This window comes from Apteryx rowi, unplaced genomic scaffold (assembly GCF_003343035.1).
Source record: "Apteryx rowi isolate R43461 unplaced genomic scaffold, aptRow1 scaffold_65, whole genome shotgun sequence".
NCBI lineage: Eukaryota > Metazoa > Chordata > Aves > Apterygiformes > Apterygidae > Apteryx > Apteryx rowi.
This window is the reverse complement of record NW_020450927.1, coordinates 2,681,960-2,697,590: the sequence shown is the minus strand read 5'-3', so window position 1 is coordinate 2,697,590 and position 15,631 is coordinate 2,681,960. Positions and strand designations below refer to the sequence as shown.

The window sequence follows — 15,631 nt, the reverse complement described above, 5'->3', positions numbered from 1 at the left end:
TCTCCTTGCTCGAGAGCTTTGGCTTTCCCCTGACTGCAAGCAAAGCCAGTRCCACCCACTAACACAGTGCTTTTTGGCAAGATTCGTTTTCTTCCACTGCAGCAAGGTCAACCAGTGCACTGGGCAGTCTTCAGGAGCTCCATAGCCCTGGAGCACAAGGAGAGTGTGGCCAGGCAGGACCAAACTGGGACGAGGAGCAACATCTCCCCTTTCAAGCAGCGGCAAGCTATTGATTTGGCCTTAGCCTTTGCTGACCCTGCTCTGSAGCAACACTGGTCTTTTAGGCAGGGAGAAAGACAAGCAGGCATTTCTGTCACCTTCCACAAGCCACCCTGCTCCCAGTGGCTGCTTTGCCCCTGTCCAGCTCGCAACATTGCTCTTTTACAGCTAGAAGGCCGGCAGTGCTCCACCCTAACGTGGCGTGGCCATCATCACTGCGGTCCCACTGGCTTCCTCAGGGATGCTCACCTCCAGGGCCATCGCATCCCAGCTCCCACCCAACAGGCCGGCTCTTTCCTAAGCTAGCGTCACAGCCAGCAGGCAAAACTGGGAACTCCACTTGCCCCCTCTGGAGACCCTGAGCCCGCCAACTTCCAAAAATAATCAAAACCTCGTCTTCTCACCAAAAAGTCTCCTCCAAGAAGCTCTTCTCCTTCTGCAGAGCTTTTGCAGTACCTGGAAATAAAGCACRAGTTAAACACCTCCTCACCTCACAAGGGGGAAGAGCTGCATCTTGCATGCTGTATCAGTAAGAGGAGGAGAGGAGAGGAGAGTCAAGGCACTGACGGCAGCTCTCTTCCTGGCCCCTTCCCCCGAGATCTCCCTTCACTGCAGGGCTGTTATGTTTTGGGCAAGCGTAGCAGACCCACCAGGAAATGCACCTCACCCTGCTGGGCTGCGGGTGCACCCCGAGGCTCTTGTCACTGCAAGCAGATGGGCTGCTCCCTGGCAAGTCCAGGGAAACGCAGGAGGGCACTCAAGGGGACAGRGGCTCTACACTGTGTCCACAGCATGTCTCTGGTTGTGCAGCTGTGCTCAGTGGAGGACTAAGCTAGTCTTATGACAGCACCTGCACTGCACTGCAAGCATCCCTGGGCTTCAGTGAGACGCTTCTGCAGACAGGGCTTGAGACAGAGGTGCACTTCCATTAATCGTGCAACCACAGTGGGGAGGGCCCAGGCTCCAGAGCACGGCAGACAGCATACCCGTAGCAGCAGGGAGCTCATCCCTCTTTGCCTCCTTGTTTTTCACCAGGGAGGCCTGCCAGCTGGGCGAGTAGCATTCGCTGGCATAGTTGTCACAGTTATGTCCCTCCTAGGTGCTGCTGACGGCAAAGCGGTGGAAGGCCACAAAGTCCCCTCCACCGCAGCACTGGCACTTGTGTGCTTGCCTCTCCAGAAAGGCTGCACACTTGCAGTGCATGGCCACCCTCTGTGCCTTGGACCACAGCTCATAGGCAGCCTCCCGCAGCAGTGGGGCGCAGAAGGCCAGGACACCGGACTGCAGCCTCGCCGTCTTCTCGGTCTCGCCCAAGGCCTGCTTCTGGGCATCTGAAAGGCAACGGGGCTTCCCATCAGCCAGAGCTGGGGCCAGAGCTCAGGGCCACCACAGCCAGTGGATGAAGGACAGGCCTTGGCGTGGATCCTCAGCAGGAAACCAGTGCTCCTGCACTCAGAGCCTCGCAGCACCAGAGCAAAAGGGCCCAGTTTGTCTTGCTGAGACAAGCATGGCCCACGCAACAGGCTACTGCTGTGCTCTCCCTTCCAATGGACAGTGTTCAGCCGCACTCCAGCAAGGAGTTGGCAATGCTGCCGGCAGCAGAAGCAAGCCACAGCCAGCTCCTCCTTCCCGCTCTGCAAGGCGGTCCCAGCCTCCTACGCTCCCCCCTGCGCTAGCGGGGAACAAACATCCATGCACAAAACCCCTCCTCTGGACACTGCAGGAGGCTGGGCAGGGACGTCAGGCATTTTCTACCCCTTCCTTCCCCTGCACATGCATTGAGCAGCGCTTCGAGGCAGGGTAGCGGAGGGACTCAGAGCAGCTCATTGGAGTGTTTCCCTCCAGCACAAAGTCTGGGGCACAGACTCCCCCCCTGAGATTTACTTGTCCGAGCTTTTAACAACACATCCCCAACTGCCAGGGGGCCCTGAGCATTCCACACTGCCGTGGGGGCAGTGCAGCATGCCCTGGAGAGCCCCACCAGGCACACAGCTGGGAGCAGCAGGAACCTACAATGCTCCTGGGGTCGTGTCATCACCACTTACCGCACTCTTCCTCCAGAGGGGTGGCAGGCCCCTTGGTGGGAACACTGCTGTCTTCTGCCACCTTTTCAGCATTCAGCCACTTTAAGATGTGGCCTCTCACCAGGACATTCAACGCCTCGTTCATCTTGGTCCTGGTCCACCTGAGAAGGATGTGGAATAGCAGCTTGGTGGTAAACATCGGCCCGATGATGGCGGCACACTTCAAAACCATCCGCTCCGAGGGCTTCATGCTGTCCAGCTCAGCCAGCACAATCCCTGTCAAAAACAAGCCACAGGTCTCTCTCTTGCCCTCTCCCAAGGCCAAGCCTGGAGAGGCTGCATTAGCTTCAACACACAAGATGGTAGATTTTAGCCTTGCTTCCTAGGGARCAAACCCCTTTCACTCTGCAAGGTCACGGCTAGAGGGCAGGGATGCTCATTCACAGCCTCCCACCCAGCACCCCTAGAAACGGGAAGATCCAACAGGAACAGAGCCCACTTCCCAGCAGAGCCCCAGAGCTGACAGGGGCAACTCTACAGCACACGGACGCCCAGCCTCTCTCTAGCCAATGCCCCAAGGAAGAAGCCCAGGCAAGCCACCAGCTGCCACAGCGGGGCTCGGCCCCTCACCTTTCAGGCTGGGGGGGAGCACGGTGTTCTGCAGGTTCACGTCAGGTCTGATGGTGCACACCCTGCGGTCCTTCCCTGCGCTGGAGCTCCAGGATGCTGCGACAGGGGAAGCCTCCATCACAGAAGCTGAGCGGAGCAAGAGAGCAGGATAAAGCGATTATCAAAGGGAGACAATTTGAGCCGTGACTTCCTGTTTGCAAACATGACTAATCTTCCCTCCCTCCATCTTCCACCCTTTAGCATTCACCCCCCAGCAGGTCTTACAGCAGCTGGGACCTGCGGTCAGCAGCAGCATAAATCCAGCCGTGTGGCTGCGGACCAGGAACACTGCAGCCACGCGACTCTCAACACTGGTCTAGAATAACCGCCCCAGTTCAGACTCGTTCCAAACCATACCAAGGCTTAGCTTAGCCAGGGAGTGTCTCTTCTCCTTGCTTGTAATTTTCTGCCACCTCAGCATTGCTGGTCCTCTCAAAGCCGCCCAAACTCCCCAGCCTGTGCTTGGCCTATCCCAGCAGCAAGGCATGGAGGAACCCRCGCCTGATCCAGACCAAGCTCTGCACTGCTGCAACATCTGACTGTGCCAGATTCACAGGGGAACCCCAGGGCAAGAATGCGCTGGGGAAGGCAGACCACGGCAACGAGGCAGTCAGCCACAAAGGTGCTTACTGAAGAGGTTCTCCCACTTGGCCTCCGTTTTTTCATCCTTCCGCAGCAGGTGGAACAAGAGCATGCCGTGGCGATTAAGGTAGCTCAGCAGTTCCTCACAGTAATAGGGGATGCCATAGCTTCTTTGCATCAGGAACCTGCAAAGGAGCAGATCCAGCACTCACTGACACAGGCAAAGTAAGGCGGGACACACTTCAGACCAGCCCTCGATCCTCGGCCCCAGCGAATCACCCCCGCAGCCCCGCCACGGAGACAAACACCTTCCCACACCTCAGCCACGCCAGGGCCCAGCACCACTGCCTTCCTGCCTTCCAGCGCAATGCAGGAGGGCTGACACCTCCTATGCTCTGTGTCCAGGCAGCTGCCCGCTCTCAGCTCACAACCGCCAGCGTCGCGCTTCACGAGAAGCCCAGCTCTGACGCTGCCTAGACGCAGCGGTGCTTCAAGAAGCCGCGCCCTTCCTTTCCTGGGCGTTCGTTCCCTGCCGCCCTCTGCAGAGRTTCGACCCCTCGCGAAGAGCTCRGAGGCCCTGCCTGGCGCTTACGTCTCTAGGTCCCGGGCCACGCTGACAACTCCCAGGTCCTGGCAGGCTTTCTGCACAACAGCTGAAGGTTTCAGCTCTTCCAGAGGAACATAGGTCACTTGCTGCAGCTTCGTGATGTCTGCTGCAGCTTTGCAAAGCCTCTGTCTTCTGCAGTGACCAGGAGCAAAGCCCATGACCAGAAAGATCGGGACATCTCTGAGCACGTGCAACATAACAGCCCAGGAGGTAGAGTCGATGTAGTGCGCGTTGTCGATGACAAATAGGACAACTCCTTCTTCAACGGTCTGAAACAAACAGGTTGCTCGGGGTGGATTCCGAGCGATTCGCAAGCATCTTCCACAGGAGGAACTTTGGCCGGCCTCTCTCCAGACAGAGAACGCTCTGAAGTCTCTCTCCTCTCCCCAGCTACTTATGCATTCAGAATCTCCCTGACTCTCCAGTTCTCTGAGACTTTAAGGTCTCTYGGGCAAGGGGGTACACAAAGACACCCTTYSTCCTCCTGAGCACGYGCCCTCCAACTTTACAGGAGGACAGTTATCAGGGGCTGTGGCACGGGCAGTTTAGCCTCGGAAGGGCAATGACTCCGGGACATCGTCCTCCCGCCAGCTCCCACCACTCTCCTGCAGAACCCTCRGCCTGCCGGCTTGCTTTCCTTCTCTGACCCAGGATGGAGAGAATTGCTCACCTTCTGTAGCACTTTCTTAAAAAACGACTCCAATTCCATTGTCCTTTGGGCGCCACTCATCTTGGACACCTTCTCCGACAGCGGAAACTGGCCAGAAAAGCACAGTCAGTCACAGAGAAACAGCCTCTCAGGGCGTTTCAGCACAGCTACCCACCACGCAAGTCCAACTGAGCAAAACGCCTCTGCTGCCCTCAGCATCTTCCCTCTCCCCCACACAATGGAGAGGAGACACAGCGCGGACGTCACCTTGAGCCTARAACAGAGCTCCTCTGCCGAGGGTCTCTGGCAGAGCCGTTGGTGGGGGGGAGGCGTTTGGGGCAGGGGGAAGAGCTTCTTCCCTCGCAAGGGGAATCTTGGGACGGAGCAGACCGCTCACGCAGCGGCGAGCTCAGCACCAGGTCGTCAGCTCCATCTCAAAGCCTCTCTGCAATGCCCCTTCCAGGCCGCTGAGCAAGACACCAGGAACTGCCTGCAGCAGCCTGGCACCTGAACTCACCCCGGACAGGGAGCCCCCCCGCCGGGCCCACAAACAGAAGCCTCTGTGGTATCCCGCTGCTCTTCCAACCAGRGAGCTAAGCCCRCTCCCCATCAGAGCGGCCACATGACCACAGCCACAGGACGGCTCACAAGCAGGCCTTCGCCACGGCCAGAGAGGGCTCTCACTCTCACCTTAACCAGGAAAGGGGCATTGAGGAGGCAGTAGCTGCTCTCTTCCACCAGCCCTCGGAGCTTCTCCTGCAGGACGAGCTGTCTGGCACTGCACGATTTACAGGCCTGGAGGCCCAGGGCCATGGCCAGCACCATACGGACAGCAGAGTGGACCTGCTTCAGGTTTAGCTCYGTCAGCTCCACAGCCACTGCCCTGCCATGCAAAAGCAAAAGCGACTGAGATTCAGAGAGCGACCCAAACAGCCACAGACTTCTAAGACAAAGCTCTTGGAGCTTCAGGGGGTGGGCAGGAGGAAGTGATCCACAGGTTCCGGTCAACAACACTCACCTGTGCCCAGCAGCCTGGCCTAAATAGGCAAGTTCAGTAAGTAAATGGCTCTTTCCAGAGCCTATAACGCCCTCAAATGCCATGATGTGGCTTTCTTTCCTATCCACATAGGCTTTCAAGGAAYTTTCAAAGAGGGCAATCTCCTTCTCCCGACCTGTGAAGGCAAACAAGAAAGCAAGCTGTTGCAGCCAGCTGAAAAGCAAAGAACCGTCGACACCCTTCCCTCTCGCCGCCATGGCGCCTTCCCTCCGCCGCATCTACAAGCCTGCCTATACCCAGGGCTCCTGCCCATCCACACAGCTCCACTTTTGCACCTCTCACAGCACAGCTCCCGTGTCCTCTTTCCTTCCCTGTCCCCTCACCCACAGGCAAAGAGGTTCAGACCTCCTCCCACAACTCCCCACAGTTACCCAGCGCAACACTGGAAGGGACAATCRGAGTCACTGCAGGCACCCATGTCCCAAGGAGACTCAGACGTCTCCTCCGTGCACCAGGAGCCACAACACGCTTCCCAGTGCCCTGGAGCTAAGGTAGCAGCTTCAGCCCCCAAACAGCTGACAACAGCAGGAGACATTAAAGGCAGCCAGTGGGCCCTGTGGTTTCCACAGCAGCAGGCACTCCTCACATACCCYGGTGCTGCCAAGAAACAAACTCGGAGGACTACCAGGTAGAGAACACACTGCCAAATAATCTCTGTCAGTCGGAAAGAGGGAAATCTCCTTCCTGAGCCCAAATACAGGCATCAGCTTAGCCCTCAGGCTGTGAGCAACTGCACGCTTGGAAGGTCCCCCCGTGCTAGCCATGGAGCACGGCAGCAAGCACCCGGAGCCTCATCCTGCTTCCCACCTCTAGCTGTGGCCCAACCCCAAAGAAAGGAACCGGCTAGGAGCCAAGGTATGCACCAAACCCTTATGGCCACTGCAGGCAACACCATCCCTCGCAAAAGCTTCTCCATTCCCAGAGTGGTACTAACAGGTACCAAGGGCAAGAAATTGCCATTCAGGAGACCAAGGCGTTCTCCACCTACCRAGCAAGGGGGAATACTCGGACCTCTCCTTCGTAACATCCATGCCAAACATGCTAGCAGGGGGAAGAGAAAAAACAAAAGTCAATTAAGTAGGCAGAAGCTGGAGGACGTAGAGTCACGCGTGGAGCTGAGGATGCGCTCTGGGGTACCCACTCTTCTTTCGAGCGGGATGCTATCCTGCCCACACTCCCACYGCCAGAGTTCACGCTGACCCAGCAGAGGGGACAAACACCAAAAAAAACACTGGGAAGATGGAAGCCATTTGGACAGGGGCTGCAAGGCCCTTGTGCCTACAGACACCGACGAGCCTTCTCCAGCCCTACGGCATCATTCCTAGTGCCCTAACAGTAGGAGGCACCTGGGCAGGCAGGCCAAAAGCCTACCCATGCTCTGGCTTTCCATCTTCTCAGCCCCAGGGATGGGAGGTCCGGGCAGGGGCCAGCTTGGTCTCTTCCTGCACAACTACTCTTTGCCGACCAAGACTGGACCCCGAGTACCACCGTGCCCCCAACCAGCCTACTCAAAGAGGACACTCACGGCTTCTCCGAGATCCCCAGGTACTGATAGACAGTGCCAGGATCGACAACCCCCTTCATCTTCACCTCCGGCAGCTCCTTGAAGTAGGAACGGGGCAGCCTAGAGGCGGCGTAGGTTGCTGCGTCACAGGACACTAGCCCGGGGTAGTACTCCATCAGCCGGGCTGCCAAATTCACCTTCTGGCCAATGACTGCCACAGAGAGAGAAGAGAGAGAGCACACGTTCACGTACCTATGAGACCAACCCACTCCACCCTTCAAGGCCAACGGCTGCACCACCTCCAGCACAGGCAAGCCCTTTGGACTGTTGGGAGCACAACCCAAAGGAACAGCAAGGCTGTGAGCCTGTTCCCCCGCACCACAGCGGGACTCGCTCTGCCTCTGCCATTCCTGACAGGCCGCAGGCCAAACCCTTGTCCGAGCCCAGCAGACATGGGCAACAGGGCGTTTGCTCCCTGCCACTCTGCCTCTTCCTTTGGCACACTGCTCTGGTTGCAGAGACCCAGCCCAGCCCCCCACTCCTCAGACAGACACGTCGTACCTGTGTATACTCCCCACTTAACCACTCCAAATGTTGCTTTACACCTACATCCCCATGGATTTTAAAGGCCATCAACAGATTGGCTCATTGTGCTAAGCACTGCCCTGGCACAGAGCAAACACTAGCCCTCTGTCACAAAGAGCTCAAAGCCAGAAAGTCAAGGCAGATCTTCCCAAAGAAAGGATGATCAGGCAAAGGAACTACATGGCAAATCAGTAGACAGAGTAGAGGCAGCTTTGAAGAATTTTCCTGCATAAAAATGTCTCTGGAAGAGCCTCTTTAGTCTTCTTCTCACAAAAGGAGACAAAGCTAATATACACTGCATAGCGTTGTACAGAGCCCGCTTGCTTATTCAGTGCAAATGACCACATCTTGGCTTTTGACACTATTTGTGACAGAGATTGCATTTGTTCACACCTGCCCTGCACACATTTGGTGTCCTCATCCAGTGCACAACTGCTTCATAGACCTACAGGCATGCACTTTCACTCAAGACAAAAGCAGCACAGGCTCAACAAGGCAGGTCACCTCAGTGTCCCCGAAACTAGGTGGCTTTTGCAGGCTGCTGACATCACAGAGGTGTCAACTGGCAATGAGCGTGACATAGAGATGCTCTAGCCACTGCTCTGCACTTGCAGATCTAGAAAGTGGGTGAAACCTGGCTCAGCTTCCAGCCAGGCAGACAGCCAAGGAGCCAGGCGAGCCACAGAGACAAAGCGCTTCCCAACAGCCTTGCCGCTGGACATCTCGTCGGCATGACTGAAATGATAAAATAACTTCCCTAGGGCCCCTTCTTTGCAGCTCCTCCGTGCCTGTCTGTTTGGGCGCCCTAAAGGGCTGCGCACTGTGGAAGGTGTTAGATCATGTCCCCTTCAGGTGGACCCCAGCCCCTGAGCCTCATGTTTCTTTTGGGGATGGGGCTGGCATCAGAGAATATCAACTGCCCAAGCAGGTGCAGCTGTCAGTACCTGGAAGTGAACTGCACAGGGCAACAGTTGCAGGAGTTCCCTGTGACCATCCCACTGGATACCAGGCAGCTGATTCTGGCAACAAACAAGATCTCATACCTGCCTGCAGTGGAACTGAGCTTCCTCGCTGACCTGGTCTATCTGGACTGCCGGGAGAATTTCTTGGGGGACGACCTGGATTTCACTTTCATTGGTGTGGCCAAGCTCGTCTACCTGGACCTCAGCTTCAACAACCTCACACAGGTCACCTTCAGCACCTTCTCACAGCTCATCAGCCTGGTGGTGCTGAAGATGTCAGACAATCCCAACCTTGTGGAGATTGAGAAGGATGCCTTTGCCAACAACACCTGGCTGAGGTATCTGGACGTGAGCCGGACTGGCTTACTATTCCTGGACACCAGCACTGTCCGTGACCTGCCCAACCTGAGGTTTCTGGGGCTCAGTGACAACCTTTGGCACTGCAACTGTTCCTTCTTGGACTTCACTGCCTGGATGACAAAGAGCAACGTTCATTTTCCAGGTGAGGACTGTGTAAGCAGGACCCCTCTCCCTGCTCCTGCAGATCTGGGTGGAACAGAGAGGGCATTCTGTTCTCTGTCCCAAAACTTTGGCACATTAAGGACTGGAAAGGTGATGTCAGTCAGCACAAGCTCCTTTCAGCTCATGGGGTTGTGCCACTGCATGTCAACTGCAGGTCCAATCTTCTGGTTTTACCACTAAACACAGATCAGATCAGAGCAGCTGGGTTACATGCACTCCATCCCACAGAGAATCATACTTGCTCACACCCTCAGGACWGTAAGGGAAGCATCAGGAAGTGTAACCAGTAGCTAGGATATTGCTACTTCTATAAAATGCCTGCCCCAGCCTCAGGAGGTATCACTGTGCCTGCGAATCACAAGCACCTTATGCCTGCAGTGCCAAGAGCGAGGAGCCCGAGGAGGCTCTGGGGAGATCTGCAAAGAAAGCTACTGCTCTGATTTTCCTGCCTTTTATTCATCTGCTCTGTAGATCATATCTTTTGTTGCTGCTGCAGTATCACTGCGTCCGTAACAGTCTGTTAAAAAACCCTCTCTCCACGGAAATGCATGAAGCACTTCTCCTGCCTCTATTCTAACCTGCTTTGCTCAGCCTCTCCAGCCCTGAGCTCTCCACAATTTCTGCCAGTGCCCCCTTCACCTCAAACACCTCCTGCTACTCCGTTCCCGCACAACACTGCGGGAAGGCAGATCTCATTTGCACAACCTCTACAGCAGTTCTGCTCAGTGCTAAAAACAAAGCTGGGCTGAAACCCAGTCAGCCCTCTTCTGCTCTCAGCTCTCACTGGACAGGATCTCCAGGAAAAAGTCTGGTACTGTGGAAGTCAGCAAGAGTTTTGCTGCCGACTTCAGTGGGGCTATGATCACACCGTTTCCTGCTGACCCATTTCCGTATGTGAAGAGTGTACACAATGCATTTTTCCTTAAGAGTATGGCAGCTGTTGTGCTAGAGCAAATCAAAATTACAATTCCTATAATCTCCAGCTATCACAGTGCTTCTAGCTGTCAAAGCAGGTATATTTGACTGGTTCTCAGGATCAGGCCGTGATCCAAATGCTCTGAACTCAGCAAAAGACTTTTGCTGTTCCCATGGGGGTTCTGGTTTGGGTCCCAGGTGAAATGTGATTGACAGGGTGAAACAGAATGCAAGTTAAGGCTGCGGTCAGAAAAGTGTCTCTGTATCCTTATGATTGACGGGCTTCATATGTTCCCACTCTTCCTCCAGCATCCCCCAGCAAATTGGCTCAGTTTTATTTTAAATTATCCAAAATAATAAATGTACATGCATTGCAGATGAGCTTTTGCTTGAGTTCCCCTGACTTCCGCAGCAGAGCAGCACTTACTCCTGAATAAAAGCCATTTCCTGAAGGCAGGGCCTTCTTTCCTTACATCATCTGAGTTGCCAAAATCCAGCTGTTTTCCATCTTATTGAGAGATTCTACAACTGGACCATAGACATCGAGTATTCATAAGGCGAGGTAATCACCAGTTCCCTTTTCCAGAAGAACACTGGTCCCAAGGGTAAAACTTTGTTCTGCAGTTGTGAAATTTGTATTTGATTTTCCAAATTGAAAAGGAACACATCACTGTACTAGTGAAAAAAGCTTGATCCTCAGTAATTCACAATACAATACTGAGGGAGAGCTACAAAAGAAAAATTGTTTGAGAAAATCTGTCCATCAATAAGAAAGGGGCACAAAAAAAACATAGGAAAGAAAGAGGAAGGGCAAATGAAGCTGGTGTTAGGAGAGAACAGAATTAGGGATGTCTTGTGTATCTAGATGTAGTAAACACCCCGTAGACAGTAAAGTTACTCATTTTCCTCATACAGATTACAGGCAGTTATRGAACAGTGTAAAGAAGGACTATCCAGAGCAGTCACCAGGTAGTTTGGAGATAACACATGGAAGCCCTGAACAGGAGAGTAAGGCTCATTGCAGGCAGTTTGGAAGGATATGAGTAGAAAAGCAAGTGGCAGCAAGGACTGGAGGTATTAGTATGGGTCCCTGCACAATACTATGAAGGATGGGAAAGCCAAAGAGATCAAGACACCTATTCAAACCTTTCTGATGAGGCCGGGAGGAGATGGAACAGACTGTGCTAGGACTGGGAAGAAATGTCCCCTCTGCCTGCTTGCGTGTATCAGAGCAAGGGAGAAAGAGCGGAAAGAGTCAGCAGTAGCCAGGGGAGGCAGCTCCAGTTTCCTCCTCTGTCAGGCTTTGCTACATCCCGGCAAGGTGCTGCGGGTGAGGCAGCAGGAGGTGTTGTATTTCCTGGAACTGGTGTGAGAACTGTGTTAAACTTTAATGCTGCAGGTAAGCGTATCCAAGCTGGGAACCCTGCATCACATATGCCTATCTGCATCCAGGCAGGGAAAGGCAGCTCCCTGCTTGTCAGGACTAGGTGGCCCTAAAATGAGGGTTGTTCCAGGAGCTGACAGCTCTAGCGCAGAGGGACGATGGGACAGATGTAACTGAGAGGCAATCAGGAGCACTGAAAACTGCTGCAAGCAGATCCCCATCCTGGCCTTTAAAAAGCTACTGCAGCTTCACAGAACACCTTTGCGCCAGTGGTTTTTGCTCCGTTGGAGCTGTGTGCAGCCTAGATGCTGACAGGAAGTTCCCAAGGCTAGATGGTTTTGAGAAAGAGAGAACAAGCTCTCCAGTTACACTCCAGACAATGAGGGATATCAGCATGAACAGTCACTGCAGCTGTGTCAACTTGCTAATGTATAATATAATATAATATAATACAATATAATATAAATCCCCTGTTGCTTGTTCCTCTCTCCTACTCCCTTTCCCTAAGGACCACCCATCCAGCATCTCAAGCAGTGACTGACATGTCTCTGTCACAGGAACTGTCTCTGTTGCACTGATTTCAAAAACTCCAGGGGAAGGAGACAGCTGTGGCTGAAGCCACACTGTGCTTCTACAAACACCAAAAGGAGACAGTGCCTTCTACCACACCCAGCCCTCACTAGCTCCAGAGGGAAAAGTCAGCATCTGTTTTCTCACAGCATATATTACAATATGGCAGGACATAGTCATTATTTCAGTGGAAGTGAATCATTGATGAGTTTCCTCTTTTTCTTTAATACAGCAAGGTAGGCGACGCCTAATTGCAAACAACCCTAGTTTTCCAACTTGGCTCTCTGGATGCAGGCCTCATTACTCCAGCATAAAATGACCTCTTTCAGTTTAGCCTATGTCATGTCAGAAGGTGTTTAAGATTAAAAAAAAAATCACAAGTGCTTTTTTATTAAAATGAAAACACTCAATTAGCAGAACTCAACAGTGCAGGTACAGCAGCTTGCCACAGTGGTATAATCCAACTGGCAATATCTTCCTGTTGAGACAATAACACAGAAATCATTCTGATCATTCTGGCAACCTGGTGGTTGTGGTTTGGCAAGTGACGGACTGTGTATTTTTATCTAGGCTGTTGAGGGAAAGCAGTGTGAAGTGTGGAGAAATTTTTCAAAGTCTTTAGGAAACTCCTCCACTGTTTTTCTAGCAGGACTCCTATCCACTGTTGCTCAAGGCACAGAGAAGTTAGTCTTGCTTCTTCTTTTCCCTTTGCAGATGCCGAGAACATCACCTGCTACATGCCAGAAGGTCTACGTGGCTTGAAAATGCCTGCAGTGCAGGCACAGCTCCAGTTCAACTGCCTGACCCAATTGCACAAGCAGGACTACATCTTTCTGTGTCTCATTGGCTTCTGTATATTCTCGGCTGGCACTGTGGCAGCCTGGCTGGCTGGCATCTGTGCAGTGATATATGAAGTCCACACTGCAAAGGGGGAGGATGATGAAGAGGAAGAGGAAGACACAATCACTTAGAATTGGCCCTAGAAATCCTTCTGAATGCCAGTCCTGGGACCTGAAAGCAGGCACTTCCTGTCCATTTTTGCATATTATGTGTCCCACTCCAGATGTGATTTTTGTGAACCAAAATAAAACTGCAAGAGAACAAAGTCCCCATGTTCCAGTTTTGCCCACTCTGCTACCTCCACATTTATTCTTCCACAGGGACGCAGGACATCATTGACAAAATATTCTGTGGCCACTAGAATTGTGGACAGTGCCTACCTGCCAACCAGCAGCATTAACACTCCTCCTCTACCGTATGACACCCACAGAAAAGCAGGGTCAGCATGGGACCTGTTATGTCATAGGAACAAGCCTGAAGCGTTATGTTCCATAACACAGGAAAGGTCCCAAAACTGTGCTGTCGCCAGGGAGTTTACCTTTACCAAGGTCTTTTGGCCAGAAAGCCCAGCAGAGCTTACTGGGACCAGACCAGATGGCTCACTGGTGCCCCAGAGAATCTGAGAATCTTCTGCTGTGGAAAGGCAGGTATACGAGCAAAGAGATTAAAAACAGGGTTGTAAGGTCAGGATCCTATATTTAGATCTAGACTCTAAAGCAGATGCTCCCATCACCAGAAGCCCCAGGCTGCAGGAGCCCTTTGTGCAGTTGGTGAGCAGTAGCGGGTGCCAAAGCCTACTGGAAATCAGGTCACCTGTTTCCAAGCCTTAATGTGAACACAGGAGTCTAAGTTTAAGCTTTCAGTTTCTGAAAAGCTTGGGTGTGGCCCCCACCCCTAGAACTAGGGAGCTCAGTAAGAAAGAAACAAATTTTCTCCCCAGAGAAACTTCAAAGAGGAAGCATCCACATGTCACAGTCAAATGGAGAGACTGAATCTTATGGGGAAAAAATCAGGCATTTTTGTAACTGTTGAAAAAAATGCCCTTCAGAAGAGCCCTTCAGCTGGATCCAAAAATGGATTTAATTGCCTAAATGAGGATTTTGACCAGTCACTAAAATTCTGGAGGTGCCTAATTCCTTTAGCAGGCACTTCTGTGATTTGCCTGAAAGCCCCACAAGCCCCTTGCAGGCCGGTGAGGGGTGCATGCCCACACCTACCCTGCCCCGAGCAGATGAGCACCCAGATCCTTCATATGCCACAACTGGCATCAGCAGGTAGGTTTGCTCCTGAAGGGTATGACCCTCCGGCCTGCTCTGAGCAGGCCGCAAACACACTGGATTGGCACAGGCCGAAGTGTTTTGCTCACTTAGGACTTTTAGGAACCTGGCATCCCACTGTGTCCTGCTTTCTTCCTTTCTTACACTGACAACAGTGAAAGATGCCATCTGTCCTCCTGCAGTGGGACCCCAYTACACCTCCACTGGTTTATGAACATTTTGCACACCTTTGTCCCTTACAGAACTAGAAAATCCTCCYGAATTTTAAGTTTTGTATCACATATCACTAAAGCTGGAATCTTTTAATGTAAAATATATTGCCTACACATTATCAAAGTATTCTTGGAAAAGACTTGTGTTTTGATACAAAAGCCCCAGGGTTGCATAAACAGACCAGAATAAAGGGAGATGTAAATAAGATCCTTCATTTTCCTAACACTGCTAATTGCCAAGGRAGGTATCTGTTTGCATGAAAATGTACAGCAACTCCACATGCGAAACGCTGGCTTCTTTGTCTGATACCAGCTGGATCTGATGAAATAAAAGGGAAAAGCACGAGAAAATTTCATTAAGCACAGTAAACATGCTATCTTATAACCATTAAACTGTGACCTGTCTGTAGACTGTGACTCAAAAGTGAAATTACCATACAGTGATCTTTGGTATAATCCATATGCCCCAAATAGGCAAGAGGGGACACAGAAGTGCAGTCTAATTGAAGATATACATAGGTTTGTGTGTGTATACACATACTGGAGAGGTCTGTAAAGACTGTGATAGAAAACTATCTACTCAGGTAACTGTAATAACGCCCCCCCCCATGAGTAAACCTGGTGAAGTCCTTGAAGATACTAGCATCACAAAATTCTTTGCAGAATCGCATGAATCAGTATCAGATTCATCGCTAAAAATTTTACAGATTAGTCCATGAAGTTCAGTACAATATAATCAAACAGTATTCGGTACTATGCAGCAGTCTGAAATGGCGTACGAGTATCCCTGCCTGGCCAGCTGGTGCCTCATAGCTTAAAAACGAATGTATAAATTCAACGACTTCAGCAAAGAGGATGCACAAAACCACAGATCCTCACCAGCGCACATGCCAAACTGTTCACAAAAGAACTTAAAATCGGCATCAGCCTGAAGGGTATGGCTGCAATTAGAAAAGGAACAAATTATAACATATTTATAATTGTTATATTTTGCAAGCCGATGGTCTGGGAGACCGCTACGGACGCAGCCCCGGCAGCCCCGGCAGCGGCCCC

At 52.3% G+C, this 15,631-nt stretch overlaps 2 protein-coding genes across 2 annotated transcripts; one reads left to right on the top strand and one right to left on the bottom strand.

Annotated features, from left to right (window-relative positions):
• Positions 1 to 623: 623 nt before the first annotated feature.
• Positions 624 to 15,566, bottom strand: ADCY10 (adenylate cyclase 10). Its single transcript, XM_026084661.1, has 12 exons — positions 15,458 to 15,566; positions 7,333 to 7,522; positions 6,796 to 6,848; positions 5,769 to 5,922; positions 5,441 to 5,633; positions 4,772 to 4,858; positions 4,087 to 4,370; positions 3,543 to 3,679; positions 2,874 to 2,999; positions 2,265 to 2,519; positions 1,206 to 1,550; positions 624 to 675 (listed from the first exon to the last, which is right to left on the bottom strand). Exons 1-11 carry the CDS (start codon positions 15,465 to 15,467, stop codon positions 1,315 to 1,317), a joined length of 1,725 nt encoding a protein of 574 aa, XP_025940446.1. The 5' UTR covers positions 15,468 to 15,566; the 3' UTR covers positions 624 to 675; positions 1,206 to 1,314.
• On the top strand, positions 8,733 to 14,056 carry LRRC52 (leucine rich repeat containing 52). The gene is made up of 2 exons (XM_026084625.1): positions 8,733 to 9,360; positions 12,964 to 14,056. Exons 1-2 carry the CDS (start codon positions 8,736 to 8,738, stop codon positions 13,218 to 13,220), a joined length of 882 nt encoding a protein of 293 aa, XP_025940410.1. The 5' UTR covers positions 8,733 to 8,735; the 3' UTR covers positions 13,221 to 14,056.
• Positions 15,567 to 15,631: the final 65 nt, after the last annotated feature.

Bases quoted from the DNA above. Each gene is read 5' to 3' on its own strand.
- LRRC52 (XM_026084625.1), top strand. From the start codon at position 8,736: ATGTCCCCTTCAGGTGGACCCCAGCCCCTGAGCCTCATGTTTCTTTTG. The intron at 9,361-12,963 runs GTGAGGACTGTG...TTCCCTTTGCAG, and splicing joins GAGCAACGTTCATTTTCCAG to ATGCCGAGAACATCACCTGC.